The sequence below is a fragment of the Haliaeetus leucocephalus genome, unplaced genomic scaffold, assembly GCF_000737465.1.
Source record: "Haliaeetus leucocephalus isolate CR32 unplaced genomic scaffold, Haliaeetus_leucocephalus-4.0 Scaffold395, whole genome shotgun sequence".
NCBI classification, from domain to species: Eukaryota; Metazoa; Chordata; class Aves; order Accipitriformes; family Accipitridae; genus Haliaeetus; species Haliaeetus leucocephalus.
Genome location: NW_010972831.1, coordinates 7,878,976 through 7,896,459, shown reverse-complemented (window position 1 = coordinate 7,896,459; position 17,484 = coordinate 7,878,976). Strand labels below are relative to the sequence as shown.

The 17,484-nt window shown below is 41.9% G+C and overlaps 1 protein-coding gene across 3 annotated transcripts in view; it reads left to right on the top strand.

Annotated features, from left to right (window-relative positions):
- The window catches only part of HEATR6 (HEAT repeat containing 6), a 19,987-nt gene extending 3,092 nt beyond the window's left edge, over positions 1-16,895 (top strand). For 2 of the 3 annotated variants that reach the window (XM_010573821.1, XM_010573820.1), the window contains exons 2-20: positions 1,075-1,182; positions 1,598-1,738; positions 2,715-2,830; positions 4,082-4,196; positions 4,464-4,565; positions 4,989-5,126; positions 6,267-6,559; positions 6,952-7,129; positions 7,434-7,640; positions 8,183-8,282; positions 8,534-8,892; positions 9,806-9,928; positions 10,498-10,584; positions 11,618-11,752; positions 12,936-13,058; positions 14,115-14,239; positions 14,937-15,033; positions 15,538-15,742; positions 16,203-16,895. In XM_010573821.1, the coding sequence (XP_010572123.1) occupies positions 1,601-1,738; positions 2,715-2,830; positions 4,082-4,196; positions 4,464-4,565; positions 4,989-5,126; positions 6,267-6,559; positions 6,952-7,129; positions 7,434-7,640; positions 8,183-8,282; positions 8,534-8,892; positions 9,806-9,928; positions 10,498-10,584; positions 11,618-11,752; positions 12,936-13,058; positions 14,115-14,239; positions 14,937-15,033; positions 15,538-15,742; positions 16,203-16,753 (3,192 nt within the window). In that variant the 5' untranslated portion in view covers positions 1,075-1,182; positions 1,598-1,600 and the 3' untranslated portion in view covers positions 16,754-16,895. Of the gene's footprint in view, positions 1-78; positions 156-1,074; positions 1,183-1,597; positions 1,739-2,714; positions 2,831-4,081; positions 4,197-4,463; positions 4,566-4,988; positions 5,127-6,266; positions 6,560-6,951; positions 7,130-7,433; positions 7,641-8,182; positions 8,283-8,533; positions 8,893-9,805; positions 9,929-10,497; positions 10,585-11,617; positions 11,753-12,935; positions 13,059-14,114; positions 14,240-14,936; positions 15,034-15,537; positions 15,743-16,202 lie in introns of those variants that run through there. The other variant, XM_010573822.1, reaches the window with a different exon arrangement.
- The last annotated feature ends 589 nt before the right edge of the window (positions 16,896-17,484 follow it).

The window sequence follows — 17,484 nt, the reverse complement described above, 5'->3', positions numbered from 1 at the left end:
GGGGGTGCACGTCACGGGAGGGTGCACGTCACGGGAGGGTACACGTCACGCGGGTGCGCGCGCCCCGCCCTAGTGTGAGCGCACGCTTCGGCGAGGCTCTCGCCCACCTGCGTGGGTGCTGGTGCGGGGGGCACGCGCGTGCGCGCCCCTCAAAGGTGGGTGCGCAGGCCCACGGGTGTGCGCGGGCTCGCGTGGAGGCGGCCGCAGCCATCTCACCCCGTGCCTCCACGGAGCAGCCCACGCACCACCCCACAGCACCCCACGGGCCAGCTCGCCAAAGGCCGTGGGTTTTCCTGCACATCTTCCGCTCTCCTCCCCACAACCACGTTCTCTCTCTCCTGCCTTCGCCCATCCCCGGTTCCCTTCCCCGCTTTTTTGGGCGACTCGTGAGCTCTGCTGCCGTGTGCTGAAACCCTGCCGGGTTGGCACGCGTGGCCTGTGAGCGCTGGTGGAGGTGGTGGGTGACGCCAGTGGGTGGGACTGTAGGCACGGGGACTTGGCAATTTTCACAGTCTACTGGTCAAACAATTGAAAATTTTAAGTCCTAAAGTGAGCCCTTGAAAGCTGAATGCTGTCGTTTTGCAATGTTGATGCTGCTTCATTGGGAACACACTGTACTTCATTATTGCGCTGTAAACAGTGCTGACTTACCAATTTGTCTTCATTTTATTTCCAGAGTAGGCTTACTTTGCACTTTGGAATTAATTGATTTTTTTGGACAGTGCTCCTTTTTTCCTCCTTCTGTTCCTTGACCTAACCTCATTTTTTCAATTTTGCCTTTATTATTGGCTTTGATTTTGCTCCAGTGTTTAAGCAGTACTGTTTGAGTAGCACTCCTGCAATTTGAATCTGTGTCAGCGTATCCCTGCATCGGGATGAAGGCCTGTAGATAGCTGAGGGGGAAGCTCACTAGTTGGAGTTTCATTAGTTTCGTTACATTATCGGTGTGCATTGTATTGATGTTACTGGTATCCACACAGAGATTTGGTTGTGTGATCAAAGTCTTAGCTGATGGTGTGGTTTCCACCCTAGCTTTGTAGTCTTTAAATAATAAACTGAGGCTTTCTCTTCCAGGATGTTTGTGCTCTGCTTGCCCAGGCCTGTCAGCTGGTTCACCTTGATCAGGAACATCTTGTCAGCAAAGTTTGTCAGCTTATCCATCACTTGCTTAACAGGTTTCAGGTATGAAAAGTTTGGCCTTGTCCCTCTTTTCCCTGTGTGCTGGGTCCCTGGTCCCCCACTAAGCTGGGGAGGCCTTCTGTCTTTTTACGGGGCTATGGAGCCAACCTTCATGCAGAGTTTCTCAGATTTTCACTGTATTGCTTATTTATTCTTAGCTGAGGTTCTGATCTGTGGCTCTAGCATGGTTCTTCATGTAAGAACGGCTCTCGGTCAGAAGTGATATGCCATCGGAAATACTCCTGGTTATAGGACACCTGTGTTGATTTATCCATTTCTTAAGTGTCAGCTGATTCTGTGACAGTGTGCAATTTTAACAGCCAGATCACCCGAGTCTGTAACCAATATATCTGCATATCTTGACTCCAGCAGTACATGATGATGTTTTCTTGACCACAGTCCTTTTCTGTTACAACAGGTGATGGTCGATGAACAGAACTTGAATTTTCTTCTCTCCTACTGCATCTCCGCTCTTAAGCAGTGCAGCTCTTGGACACATGTTGAAATTCTGCAAGCCTTAGCAGCTCTTGTTTACAATAATGGACCTAAATGTCAGAAAGTGAGTTTACAAGCTGAGAGAAAGTAACCACAAAAATATTTGTACCCTTTTGCTGTTTCTGCTTTCTCTCCCTGCCCCCCCACCCAAAGAAAGAATAAAAAGGTATCATATTCTCAAATTGCCTTACCTTCCATGCTAAGATTAGATCCTATTTAAATAGTGACTGATATTTATGGAAAAGTCGAGTTTCAGCTGTGATAGGTGTGTATACCAATAATCAAGAGATAACAATGCTCTTCCCATGCCAAATACCTCTATACCTGCAGGCTGCAGCTGTAGGAACTGGCTTGAGCCAAAGGCACGCTATTAAAGAAGGGCACCAGACTTAGTCTGCAGACTAACCACCCTGGTATGCCTGTGTATCAGGCAGGAAGAACGCAGGGCTCAGCAGGCTCCATTGAGGATCCTGAAATTTATCCTGTAACCAGATCAGATCTTTAGTGTGCGGTGGGCTCAAAGCTATTTCAAAGTGGAGACTATCAGGTGTCAGTCCTGAGGTTTGTACGAAGCTCCTTGTTGCTGCAGTGTGACTGATAGTGTTTGATATGTTGAATTCTCCTGCTGTCACCAGCTCTTGGCAGCTTGCAGAGCGGTTTCTGCTGTCGGGCTGAAGCACGGAGTGGTGATGCTAGCAGTTTTGGAGCTGCCAGCTTGTGTGGGTTTGTAGCCTGTGTAACTGTAGCAGTTTGGTACAGCCGTTGTTACTAACCTAGCTTTATATCTGGGAAGAAAGCACAAACTGGGAATCAGTCTGAACTATGCTCACGCTCGATGCTTTCTTAATACAAAGTAGGAGAACTTTGGAAATTAATATTTTCATGTCATTTTTTTATAAACATAATCTTGTCTATGGAATCTGAAATTGCAGCTGACAAATTTTTTTTTGTAGCATAGATATGTTTAGCTACCAAACAGAGGAACCCGGAGGCTGAGGGAAGAGCACTGACCCCTAATGACTTTTGGTGGTTTATTTTAGTATCTCCCGGATTTGCTGGGCAAGACTGGGCTCTTGGTGCAGTTCAGTGATTCTGCTCAGCCAGACGTGGAACTCAGGAGGGCAGCAGTACGCAGCATGGCAAACCTGTGTCTCAGGTGCGTACAAGCCTCTTCAGATGGTGGAGTGGATGCTTTAGAAGATGTACATCTGACAGCATGGACAGGTGGTCTGCTCTGTTTGTGCTAGGAACAGCAAATTCAGGACCAGTAAGGTGTATATGCATGCATTTGAAATGTCAAACTTTAGCGCTCCAAGATATTGTTTCATCTGTGGATAAAACTGTAAACTCTGTCTTCCAGAAATAATGTTACAGAGGTTAGTTTAGGGAAGAAAAGAAAAAGTGTTGTGCTGTCTGGTCCCTGCAGTGATTCTTTGGGTTAATTTTGTATAAGAAATGGTCAGCTACAAGTTTTTAGAGTGATTGTCAGTTATTTTGCAATTCATGCATTTTTCCATTCCACGTGTAAATATGCTGATGCCACAGCAACATCAAATCTTCATTAGCTGCTATTTGGGAAGAATTTTGACCCAGACTGTGGGCAAGCAAGCAATTAATAAAAGCAATAGATATTTGGACTTGCTGCAAAGAGTTTTTTGGTTAATAGTTCCCCTGAACAGATGGCTTGTTTTTTATAAAAAACAAACAAACAAAAAACCCAAACACAAAAGCTTGGAATTTCAGCATTTATAGATTAAGTAGTTCTTCAGACTTCATGTAAATAAATACAACATCTGTCAGTTTGGCTCATGATGATTTTTCTATGTGGTGAGTTGGGATTGTTTAGCCTGGAGAAGAGAAGGCTCAGTGAGGATCTTACCAATGTGTATAAATACATGATGGCAGGGAATGAGAAAGACAGAGCCAGACGGTTCTCAGACACCAAATGGTACTTAAGGTAGCAAAGATGAAGTGATGCAGTTGCCCTCTCTCTTCATGCAGTGAGTCAAGTAGATATTAAAATGTTTCAGCACATTAATGTTGCCAAGACTTCATGGAAACTAGGGAAATGGCAAAAGTCATTCTAGGCCCTTTTCAATGCCAGATTTTGCCTAAAAAGCATTTATAAGCATGATGGCTTATTAAGCTGTGCTTGGAGAGTCGTTGTAATTGAGAAGGTGGCCACAGAAGCAGAGTAGGTGTAAGGCACACTATGATTGTACTAGCTCTTTGTGCAGGTTTCCTTTTGTTCCTTATAGTGGTAGAGCTGATCCCTTTCAAAGAGCCATCCATCTATCTGAAGCTGTGCTCTTCAGTCTAGCAGAGGGCTTGGATCCAAGTTTGTGTAACTTTATAAAGCTGTGGGACAGACTGTAATCCAACCATTTGTCTCCTGCTTTAATTCTAGTGTGCCTGGACAGCCATACTTAGATGAGTCCTACAGAAGTGTCTGTTTTCAAACTTTTCTAAGTGTTCTGCAGTCTTCAAAAACCTCTGATGTAGATGACATCACTTTTTGCATGGTAAGTGTGAGTCTAATTGCCTAGAATACTCTAATTAGGAAATTGTGCTGCTGGAATATTGGAATTTGCAATATATGAAATTTGGAATATTGTCAACTGAGATTTTGCTTAAATAGTCTAATTTTTTTTTTTTTTTTAATAAACATAAGTAACTGTCCCAGTAATCATGTTGAGCAATACCGTAATTGCCTAGAAGGTCACTTGAAAGATGCGAACCTTCAGGGTTTTGGGAAGGAGAAGCAAGTAATTCTGTGTTTTGGTTTTCAGTTACTGCAAAATGCACTGAAAGGTATCCAGTCGCTTCTCAATGGTGGGAAGATGAAACTAATGCAAAATGACCAAATTGGATCTCTTCTTGCAGTATTAAAGGTAAATACTTAAATCCACCTTGAGAAAGAGGCAGACACTGCAAGGTGCATGTTCCAGATGCTTGTTAAGTGTGAGACGGTAGGAGAAGATGAGAAAGAGGGAGCAGAGAAGCCTGAGCGTGGGGGTAGATGTAGTGTGAGATATAAAGAAAAAGACATTGAGTTTCTCTCACAGCATCTTAACTGCACTTCCCACAAAAGAATGTGAGAAAAAGATGGGAGGCTTGTTTTTTTGGACCTACTTAAAATCCTAGTTGTAGTTGAATTTCAGATGTTGCAGAGCTGTTACATAGTATGGGGAGAGGCAAGACCTGGGGGAAGGATCATAAGCCCAACTGAAAATTGATGAACACCTGAGTAAATATACAGTAAATCTTTGTGCATCAAAAAGGGAAAGAATGCTAACGTTTCTGTTACTTTCTAGAAATGCATGTTTCATGGACTGCCAGGATTGAGCATAGAAATGCCCACAGCCTTGTACCCGGCTCCATTACCTCAGTATGATAAAAGGTCACCCGTCAAACAGGAACAATCAGAACCGGCCACCTTTAAGCAGTCGGGGGTAAGTTGAAATTGTACTGATTCTACTGCATGCTCATTGTGCACATGTTTGTTGCTGTTGCATGTTACCTGACATGATATTAGTGGCTGACCGGCTCTTTTTGCTCTGACCGTGTGATACATTTCACATTCTTTGCTTTAAAGGTATTGATTATAAATCTCTGCACTGAGTAAAATTGCTTTGTAAACTCAGATGACGAGAACAAATGGCTCTGCAGAGATTGGTTTTCCTGAGTTAAGCTGTGTGCATCAGTTATTCATCTATAGCCAAGAATTCTTGGCCTGCAGGCATGGGATTGGTGCATGCAGACTAGCCAAAGCTTTTTATTTTATAAGTTACGTTTTCTCTCCTAATGCTTGTGCAATTGTTTGACTCTTTCTTAGGGAAGTCAAGTTCATCTAGAGACTGATTTCCCCCCCCCACTCCCCCATCTGTTCTGCTTAATCCTTCTACAGGTTATTTTTTAACCCTGTAAACATTATGGATTACCGATTATCTGAAAGACATTAGAGAGAATAAAGTTGTGTAGTCATGTTGACTTGTTTCTTTTTAGATGTTAAATAACCTACTGTAAATCTAAAGGAACTACAGAAGTATTTACTGTTCCTCTTCTTTAATCACTTTTGTGTGAAATATGATTTTTAAGTAGAAGTTTTCTTGGAAATCTTGTGCTTTACTGATGAAAAGGCCAAAGCTTAATTTTTGAGGCTATTCGGATATAAACTGCTTGCTTATGCTAAGGTATTACACTGATGTTACTGTTGCTACTAATGAGCAGAGTTTGCAAACTCAGATACTAAAGAAGTGATTGTTTCTGTATGTACAGTATTGCACATACATATAATTGCACTTACGTGCAGTACTGTTGCATCAGAAGATGCAAAATAGCTGTGATAACTCTTGGTTAAACTAAATCTCATCTAAAAACTCATTTAGAAACTTGTATAATTTGATGTTGATGTACTATACAAAGGGCATGATTTATTACATTAAACTCTGCTTTTATTCTGGATTAGAATTAGTTTTATTTTCAGATGAGACCTTTTCCCCTTAGATTTACAACTGCAAAATGTTTGGACATCTTTCTAGATATTATTTCAAAAGATTAAAAAAAAAAATAAATCATTTTTTGTCGAACAGAACCGAAGAAAGAAGTCCAAAGGGAAACAGAAGAAGGGAGAGTTTGGGGAAGAAGGAAAAGAAGGTTTGGGTGATGCAGGAAATGAATCAGTCCTTGGAGCAGACATGCTGAAATTACACTTGGGAGATGTGCAGAACAATCCTTGTTCAGATCCTCATACTCGTGCATCAGATATTGCACATGTGCCTGCTGGAAAGGATCACTTGTCTTCACATTATAATAGTTGGAAAAGAATCAGCAGCAGTGAGTCGGAATATTCTGATGCTGAAGGTGGAATACAGAGCAAAATGAGGTGATTGTTGTTCATGTAAACATAAAACATGGTAGAGGAGTGTACTGTTCATAAGAATTTAAGCTTGTGTATCATGTTAAAGCATACCTTTTGTTCCTGTAGATAGGGCACAAATTTTACATGTGTGCAGACTCTTACACTTCCACAGGATCCTAACACTTTGTTCTTAATCAAAACTGTTGAGGAAATCACTTTCCCTTTTGATTTATGTGGTGATACAAGAAAATTGGAAGGCAGTAACTCGTATTGGTTTGAAAGTAAATTTGTTCTTTCTCTTCCTGTTCTTAGTCTAAAAAATTTCGTGTCACAGCTAGCTGCTAGTAAGTGAAAGAGGTTAAGTTCATTAATTTTCACTGCTGCTATTTCATTAATCTTTTTGTTTGTTTTTTAAGATCTTATCAAGCCAATGTTCGTCAAGGGGCTCTAGCCTGTTTCCTCTCTGCTATAAAATCAATAGAAAAAAGAGTTCTTTATGGCTACTGGTCAGCATTTGTTCCTGATGCACCTGGTATTGGCAGCCCTCAGTCAGTGTCCTTGATGACTATTGCTTTAAAGGACCCTTCTCCAAAGGTGAGGCAGTTCTGAGTAGAAAAAGCATTATATTTTTCCCATAGTAATCTTAAGCATAGTAATCTTCAGTAAGTACTTTGGCTACTGTGTCTGTGTTGCTTGGTCACTGTACCGCAAGAAATAAAAGAGGATATATTGGTTAAGGAAACAAAGGGTTGGTTGTATACTGCTTAAAGTTATGAGAAAAGATAGTTGGAGTTGAATTTTCTCTTGCTGGAGAAAGAGACTTTCATAAATTTTAAAATTTGCCATCAGCTCGAAGGAGGTGTTAAAAGTGGGTAACAGAAATATTTTATCATTTCAGACCCGTGCCTGTGCTCTTCAAGTTCTCTCAGCCATCCTGGAAGGTTCTAAGCAGTTTCTTTCTGTTGCTGAAGACGCTAATGATCACAAGAGAGCTTTTACTCCCTTCTCTGTAACTATTGCTTCTAGCATCCGGGAGCTGCACCGCTGCCTGCTGCTAGCCCTGGTGGCAGAATCCTCTTCTCAAACACTGACACAAATAGTCAAGGTAACTGTACTGTAAATGTTTCAAATGCTGCCCAAGAGATGATAATTGGTCTCTAGATTAAGTCTTAAAGATTGGACAGAAATTGTTGTAGCTGTTGAGGACAAAGGTGGTGATGGGAAATAGACTGTTGTCATCTCACAAGGCTTCACTGACTGAGTCTTCCTACAGAGTCCTAGGGCTTCTTTTCTCTTCAGCAAAATTCTCTTGTTCCTGTATTTCTTTCGTGTAGTCTTTTTGGAGCTGAATGAACCTATGAAATGATTCTGAAGACTCAACACTGGCTTTAAAACTGGAATCCAAATTGGCAAAAAAAGCTTTCCATGGGCAATTGAAATTCCTTGGTCTTTATGCCAGGTCACAGTAGTTAAATACTTGTTCTTAGGAGCCAAGTTTTGGAGCAGATAATTGGGGCATTTGTTTTCAGGTGCCCTCTGATAATTAGCTGTCTAAATGACCTAAATTGCAAATGTAAAAACAAATCTTTTGGAGGCCAGGCTGACATTTTAACCACCACTCCATGTATGTTTTTTTATGTGTTTCAGTGCCTTGCAAATTTGGTTTCAAATGTACCTTACAGCCGTTTAAAACCTGGGTTGCTGACAAGAGTTTGGAACCAGATAAAGCCATACATTTGTCATAAAGGTTTGCATTCTGTTTGGCTGGAGCCTCTTTGTATGTGTTACATCGTAATTCAGCATCGGTTATTACAAGATAGTTGTGGATTCGCCCCCCCTCCCCACCCCTGTGCTTCATGAATACATAAACATATGTATTGCAGTCAAATTATATGTTATGATCTGTCTTCTTTGAAAACTGCTGAAGAAGCATGCTGATGTGTCAGTGAGATGCTAACGGATTAGCTTTGTCTTCCCCCACCCTGTTCTTTCTTGCAGATGTCAATGTTCGAGTTTCTAGCCTCACATTATTAGGGGCTATAGTATCTGTCCAAGCACCTTTACCAGAGGTGCAGTTACTTTTGCAACAGCCCAGTTCTTCAGGGCTAAATAATAGTGGTAGCGCAACCCCTCACCGTTTTAATTCTTCTGAGCAGTGGAGAAAAGCACTCTCCTCAGAAGGGGAGCCTCCAGATAATCCAGCAGGATGTACGTCTTCTGAACCATGCTGGCTTCTCCGTCTCTGTGTTTCCATCATCGTTCTGCCCAGAGAGGATTCCTATTCTGACAGCGATGCTAACTTTCCATCCTTTTCCAGTGTTTACGAACCGTGTCCCCTTCGACTAGAATCCTTACAGGTGGGGATGAACAGTTAGCTTGTAAAATGAACAGCTTGGTACAATATCAAATAGCCTCATGTCAGCCAAGCCTCAGTTGTGGGCTGCCTTTGCTCCTGGCTCTTTCACTGAGATTTAGGCCAACGCATTTGCTACTGCAGGATGTCTGAGCTGCTGTGACTGAAAGAGCAGTAACATTTTGATTCCGCACCTGTGGCCACAGCATAACTGTCCCATAGTAAACCTGTTGCAGCAAGGTCATCTGCCTGTGATTTTTGTTACCTTCGTTATTTTTAAATATTACTTGGTTGTGTGTACTGGCATCTGGTGAAGGCTGTGAGTCTTCCCCATGCAAACTCCTCCATACAGAATTTAAAGTTTTGCTAGAAAACTGTGGGGAAGAACCTTGCAGTCAAAGAACAGTCTGCAAGGAGCTATGGAGTGATGCTGGTATAACTAAAGGAGTACCTGTGAATGTTGAGAATTGGCCTTGTTTTTCTTCATGTAACCACAGAAAATAGTAAGATTTTGTAATGTGCATCCGAAGGAGTCTCACTCTTTTTCTGGAACAATGAATATTTGTTAAATCCAGCTTCACGGAATGCAGCAGCAGTATTACAGGAGATACAGAATGTGTTGCTCTTATAGGCACTCTCGCTTAGTTTTTTAGCTGCAGGAGACCTCACAGTAAATAATTCATCGTGTTGCTACCTGATAGTGCTTTTGTGGCCCTTTTTTGAACAAGATAGTGGAATAGGGAGGTTTTTAATTAGCTGTAGTATTCTAGAAGTTGTGCTGCAAGGCGTATCTGTTACATCAAGTTTAGTATAGGGACCCAGTGTTAATTAGCCCATTAACATCCTCTCTGTCTGTATTTGGGGTATTTTGGTTTAATAGAAGGAAAAAATGCTGAATGGAATCTCTTTGTGTTTAGGTGTTGGCTCTTCTTGTAAAAGGTTATTTCCCTATGGCTCAGAGCTATTTCCTAGAACTTGGAGAAGTGGCTTGCAGATGCATGGAAGAAATGGATCCATCCATTCAGCTTCATGGAGCCAAAGTAAGAGCATGGGGAAACATCAACATTGTTTTACAAAGTCAATTTTATCTATTAGTGTGCTTTGCAAATACAGCTGGGTAGTGATGAATATTCATAGCATCTATGTGTGTGTGTGATGTAGCACACCGTAAAGGAGCTCTTTGGGAAATGCAGTAGACTGACACTTTGAGAAATGCACCTTCTGCTTCCAGTCTTGAAATCTTAGCAGAATTTTGTTGCTCTCCTGAGTCACCAGGAAGCTTGGGATATGCAAGGACTATAACACTGGCTCTTCCCTGATTTAGCATCAGCTGATGCAGGAACTGTAGTCTGTCACCCAAAGGAAAGCTCAGGGAGATGTCCTCTTTGCATGGCAATTTGTTGCGCTGTTCTAGCTGGAGACTTTATGTAAGAAAGGCATTTCCTCTAATTTCTAATCTAGCAGGGACAGAATAGAGTCCAAAACAATACTGAATCTTTTATTTTTGTTCCCTGGGTAAGTAAGTATAGTCCTAGGTAAAGGTTGCTATAGTTCCATGGTACTTGAGTCATGCCTGATAAAGACCTAGTTGCTTTTTATTTCCTTGCAGCTTCTGGAGGAGCTGGGCACAGGGGTACTACAGCAGTACAAACCCGATTCAGCCGTTGCCCCTGATCAGAGAGTACCTGTCAGCATGGTAAGTGTTTGGGCTCCGTCTGAGATTCCATTTCACTAAGCTTCCTTTATTGAACTCTGCAAAGTCACTGGCATGGATACAGATAAATCAACTGCAGGAAAGCAGAAAGGGACTCGGTACCCTGTGGCTTTATAGGTGCTGATATGTACAATTTTTGTAGACTTCCTGCATTGTTTTGGCATTTGCTTTTGTCTGTAGGCAGGTGTGTTCGGTTTTGGTGGGTTTTTTTTCCCCTTTTTACATGACCCCTTTACAATGCCTCTCTGCCTTTTCTCATCCCTCATCTTCCTGCCTGCTCTAAGTTCAGAAAGCTGGAAGAACAGCGCCAATTTTGCATGTGTCATTACTGCTGCATAAAACCTAGACATACACTTTTAGAGTTTTGGTGAATTTGCATTGTTATGAGAGCCAGCCTATATGTTCTGGCTGCTCGCAAGTGCGGAGAGAGTGGCTAGAACCATAATATATGTGGTTTCAGAAAAATCCATTGTTTGAGGCTGTTTGTTGTATAAGTTTGCGGAAGCTGAGGAACTGGCATTCTAGCAGTAGAGTGGGCCTGTTTAAGTCTTGCTTCTGTGAACAGAAGGCAAGTTTAAAAATTTCTTTGGCATATGCCAAGTTTTGAGCCCATTACCAGTGACCCTACAAGATAGGAAATGTGTCCAGTAGCACCAGGTTCCTGTTACTTGATACGAATGTAAATTGTCAGGCAAATGAAAATACCCAGCTGTGTGGATTCAAGAATGGAATCATTACTCTACCTAATGCAATCTAATCTGAGTGAACGTGGCCTTGAGAAGGAAACAAACAGAACTTGGTGAATAAGTACTTGATAGCAGTACTAAAATGTCTTTAAAATGTTTCTGAATGCTAAGTATTTTAGGCTTCCAAACAGTTGCAGTCACTTTCACCTGTGATTATGCTACCTGCTGTAAGTGTGTCTTAAAGATGATCATAGGAAAAGACAATCTATTATAGAACTTAGGCATAATTGCTGAGTTTAAGTAGGTAAACCTGGCTGCTTCTTTTGTAGGCTGTAACTTTCTGGACTATGATGCTAAATGGCCCTTTACCTGGCACTCTTCAGAACTCTCCACATGCGACTCTTCAGACAAGCGCCTGTGATGCCCTGTCTTCTATCTTGCCAGAAGCTTTCAGCAGTCTGCAGGTGAGAGAGCACTCCTTTAAGCATGGCATTTTTACCTGTTGATGATTTGTTCTTGTCTACCAGATTACAGTAGTGTAAAGCCTTTTAAAACTTGTAAGGAGAGGTTAGAGGAACCAGGATTTTTCTTAACATTCTGAACAAGTTGTCACTATTGAAGACTGGAAAAGGCAATGTTGGGAGTAATTAGTCTGTCAAAACAATTAAACTGTGGGTCACAGAAGCTGTTTGGCCCTGCCATGAATACTCAGCCTTGGTGATGATGGATGGGAGATGGAGGGCAAGAATCTCCTTGCATGAGGGAGGGGTGAAGGGCTGTTATTTTGCTGGTTAAGTCTTTGAACAGACAGCTGAGCTAACAACTATGAACTGACGTCGTTCACGAATTTGCATGCATGTTTTTTCTTTTGGCTGGCTTTTAAAACACTGAACTGTGGTGATTGCCCTGGCAGAAGCAAACAAATGTGTTGGCCTTACTCTCCTTTTGCAACATGAAATATGCTTTTGAACATGAAAGCCTTGGCAGTGTGTCACCACTGCATTGTGCAGCTCCTTTTATGTCACTGTGCCCTTCTTGATGGGGAGTAGTCTGCCAGATCTCATTTGCCCAGGAATTGCTAGTACAGCAGTATCTCTGGAATTCTCCGTCTGGTTTCTCCAAGTACAGCATGTACTTTATCACTCTGTACTTTGATCCCATACACTCTCTTGTCCCTGTGGCCATGTGGGGTCAAGTCAGTGCCCACTCTGACCCTTTGCTCTGATGAAACAAAGATCTTTGTCATGGGTTGGTAAACTGACAATCTGCCCAGGATGAACTTAATCTGCCTGTTTGTCCTCGTTAATGAAGGGGAAAGAGTGAAGTAAGTCAGGAAAAAGCAACTGATCCAGTCTGGTTTACCTCTGATGGGCCATGCCTTCTGCATTTGGATGATAGTTAATATTTTGGTTTCCTTTGTGGTCTTATCTAACAGCAACAAGATCATGTTTGCTGGAAGCATTCCGGTTTCCTGTGTGGCACCCCAAAATGCCAGTCAATTTACTTAAATAAAAGGATATGCTCTGAATGGTAGCTTTTATAGGTTCCACATATTAGGCTCTCTCAGAGTATTTGTCAGTTGTCTGTCTTTGTGGGACTGAGATCTTTTCGGTTTCTCTCTGTTGCTATGACTGCTTATTGTTGCAGAATGACCAGCAGATACTGTGCGTCACTTTGCTTCTTGGCCTGAACCACAGTGAGAACCCACTGGTAAAAGCGGCTGCCGCACGTGCGCTTGGAGTCTACATCCTCTTCTCTTGCCTTCGGCAGGTCAGAACTGGCCTATTTTTCTTATTTTAAGCCATTTTATAATGGGTTTGATGAACCATAAGATGTGGGACATGAGTTCTTTTGGAATGAATTGGCCTTCCTTCTTGCTTTTGGTCTGTAGTGTGTATATAGCTTTTCCTTACTGTCTGCAGACCTGCTCTTGCCTTGTGTGGTGAACAGAACCAGTGCAGTTTTAAGTGAGATGAAGCAGAAGCCAGAGTGCCTCATAAGTGAGAGCAAAAGGAGGGAGGTCAGGATCTTCCCCAAGCTCTCAGAGACAGAAGTGGGAAAGGCTAGGTTGGAACAAAGGAGCTGCAAGAGATGAGGTAGAGCTGGGAAGAAGGGAACAGCTGTACAGTGCTCTGTAGAGTTTAACATGTTTTTAACGTGAAGGCTTCAGTTTTGCTTAAAACTAAGAAGTAAAGCTTATTTAGAGAAAAATGCTGTTTTGTTTCCACAAAAAAATTGATCTTAGCTTGGCTGAGCTGGAAGACTCTGTAGTTTTTTGTGATGTGGCCTTAAATGAGTGATTGTAATAAAAATATTAAGCAGTAGCTGACATTGAGATTTGATTCCAAAATATTTGGAACGAAAATCCTTTACCATAGGCAAGGGGATGAAAATGAAATGTAGTGTGCCATAGAAGAGAAGATTAGACAGGCAGCGCAAGAGGGGGTTTGGAGAAGCAATTACTTTCCTAAGAGGGGGATTTGATGAGTATAAGATTGGCAGGCCAGATAATTATGTTAAGATCCAAAGTAACTAAAGCACCAATGCAATTAAGTAATACATTGAAACCTTTCAGCAACAGCTACCCAAGAGAGTGGTGAACTTGGTCAGCATGCAGGCTTAGACTGTTAATTAAAGATCAAAAAAAGCTGAACAGGGAGCACAAACAGGTTAAAAGTTGTCACCTACAAAAAGTAGAGTATATGAATAGAGCTGGCCCCTGTGCAGGTATCATTTTCCCTAGAAAGGACAGAATGTATATGTTACTAAGGAAATCACCTGAGTTTTTAAAACTTTCTAACTTTGCAGCAGTTTTTACTTTAATAGGATGTGATGTTTGTGGCAGACACAGCAAATGCCATTCTGAATTCCCTCCATGACAAGTCTCCGAACGTCCGTGCCAAAGCAGCTTGGTCCCTGGGCAATCTTACAGACACTCTGATCATCAACATGTACGTAAGCACGCCTTGGCCTGTGGAACTCCTCTTTCTGCCCATATTCCCGTAGCATCAGACAGAGGGTACTGATCTACTTAGTATCAAAAAAGCCAAAATTTGGCTTGGATGCTTCTTTTTAACCACTCTTCAGCCTGTGTGTCTACCAGTGTATGACACTGTATTATAAGTATCCCGTATCCATCGGGGGTTGAGTTCTACTAAACTGCTTGGGTTTAGGTCTTTCTAATCATTACTTCTGAAGTATATTCCGGGTTTACTTTTCAGTTTTGTATTTCTTGTATGTTGGGTTGTGTAATTGCATGTTCCCTGGTTACTTTACTTTTAACATAACCCAGAAGTAAAATTAATAAATATTTAACACTTCCACAAGCCAAAGACTTAAGGAAGTCTAACCTACTGTTACATTTTTAACAAGAGAAATAGTTATCATATATTCCTGCTACAGAATTGCCTCTGAGCAATTCATTGCCCTCTGTTTTTTATTACAGACTTAATGCATTGCTAACCAGCTTTCTTGCATTGATAGTTGGGTTTTAAATTAATAAACATAGTGGTCACATGTAGTAAGGCCTGCCTTACATATTAGCTTCTAAAGAGTGAAGGTTGTTCATACGCCTTTATAAAGGATAGTATCCCATCTTTGGGGTTGGATCATCTGAGCTAGCCTTTCACAGTGTGATTCTTCTCCTAGGGAAACAATGGGACAAAGTTTTCAAGAGGAATTTTCGGATCTCCTCCTGTTGAAAATGTTACGGTCTGCGACTGAAGCATCCAAGGACAGAGACAAGGTATGACTGAGGGGAAAAGAGGGTGGAGTTATCATACTGTAGTTAATTCTTGCGTTTTTAATTAAAAAAAAAAAAGGAAAAAAAGGCACCAGTTACTTTGGGGCGTTTTGCCCCAACGGACAGGGACCTGCAGCTCAGCATCCTCTCTTGAGGGCTGGTGTTTGGAGGTTTCCGATGTTGTTTGACCTGCAGGGCACTTGATTGCGCTTTTCCACAGTGCAGGTTCTGTTTGGGGTTTTTTTGGTTTTGTTTTGTGGTTTGTTTTTTTGTTTTGTTTTGTTTGTTTTTTGTTTTGCTCTGGGTTGTTTTGTTTTTTCAGCGTGACCATTTGCAGGGAATGATCTTTCTGGTGGCATTTAGGAAGTTACCATCTGATAAGACACCATAAGTCTGATTCCAGATGGGCTTCTTGTTGGGTCTGAGCGTGATTTCGTAGCAGGCTTGACAGAAGCTTTGCCTATAAGCTGAAAGCCAGAATGTTTCTTTTGTGTATGTGTGTTCCAGGTAAAGAGTAATGCAGTCCGGGCCCTTGGGAATGTGCTTCATTTCCTTCAACCATATCACATAGCGAACCCCAGGTTTAGGGAAGCCATTGAGGAATCTCTTCAGGCCCTTATTTCTACTGTTCAGAGTGAGGCCACTATGAAAGTGCGCTGGAATGCTTGTTACGCACTGGGGAATGTATTTAAGAACCCTGCCTTGCCACTCGGTGAGTAACTTGTCCCACTGGCTTTGGATTTGTACAGCGGGTTGTGGTTTTGGTAAGAAGGTCTCCATTACAAATGTATTGAGGAAGTGGGGAGAAAGCAAACTGAGCTGAATCTTGCTGTCAGCTTTCCCAGGGCTCTTGCCGGTGAAATAGGCTCAGACCTTGCGAATGCTGATACAGGCATAACTGTGCTGTATTTGGTTGGATCTGTCGTGTTAGAAAAGAGTGTGAGGATGGGATTATAGCTGTGAATAGATGCAAAATGTCACTTTTCCTCTTGCAAAACTTCAGAAGATTAACTTTTTAAACTAATTTTTCATTTCATAACCCCTGATTCTCTCATTTAGACTGGAATAAATACAGTAATGTAAGCCCATTAAATATTTAGGAGATACATTTACAGTTTTGTATATTTTCACTGATTGAAAAGGTGGGTTTTTTGATTTTGGTTTTTTTTCAGGAGAGGCTCCTTGGACCACGCAAGCATATAGTGCACTTTCCTCAGTAGTGAAGTCCTGCAAGAATTTTAAAGTCCGAATCAAATCAGCCATGGCCCTCTCCATCCCTAGCAAGAGAGAATGCTATGGCTCCACTGAGCAGTTCTGCCAAATCTGGAGTGCCTTGGTGATAGCCTTGCAGAAGAGTGAAGACACCGAGGACTTTCTGGAATTCAAGTACAGTGCCAGCCTCAGGACACAGATCTGCCAGGCTCTGCTTCATTTGTTAAGTCTGGCAAGGAGCACAGACTTGCCAGTCATTTGGGAAACCATAACAGAAAATGGGGATGCAATCAAATCCTATGTGTTGCAATATCTGAAATCGGGAGTTGAAGAAAATGAAGCAGGAATGCACACAGACTTGTACGAGAGGGAGAGAGTATTAAAAGGAGCTATCGAACATCTCGGTGGGATAGAGAAACAGCTGGAAGGCAAAGCTAGGGTAAGAGTGTCTGCTTATCTAGAAGATGTCTTGACAAACCATGCCAATGCCACTGAATTAACAGAGGCTTAGAAAGGAGCACCTGTTTCAGTGACCAATGACTTACACTACTGACTGGACCCAGAGAAGAAACACTGCTTTCATTTACATGGGGCATCCAAAAGAAAAGTTTCTTGTTGTTGGTATTTGTCCTGGTTTCAGCTGGGATAGAGTTAATTGTCTTCCTAGTAGCTGGTACAGTGCTATGTTTTGAGTTCAGTATGAAAAGAATGTTGATAACACACTGTTTTCAGTTGTTGCTAAGTAATGTTTATACTAAGTCAAGGATTTTTCAGCTTCTCATGCCCAGCCAGTGAGAAAGCTGGAGGGGCACAAGAAGTTGGCACAGGACACAGCCAGGGCAGCTGACCCAAAGTGGCCAACAGGGTATTCCATACCGTGTGACATCACGTCTAGTATATAAACTGGGGAGAGTGGGGGTGGGGGATTGCCGCTCGGGGATTAATTGGGCGTCGATTGGCAGGTGGTGAGCAATTGCACTGTGCGTCATTTGTATATTCCAATCCTTTTATTATTACTGCTGTCATTTTATTAGTGTTATCATTATCATTATTAGTTTCTTCTTTTCTATCCTATTAAAGCGTTCTTATCTCAACCCATGAGTTTTACTTCTCTTCCCCATTTTCTCCCCCATCCCACTGGGTGGTGGGGGAGTGAGTGAGTGGCTGCGTGGTGCTTAGTTGCTGGCTGGGGTTATACCACGACAGTATTAAACAACTTATTTCAAACTTAGTAAAAATCAC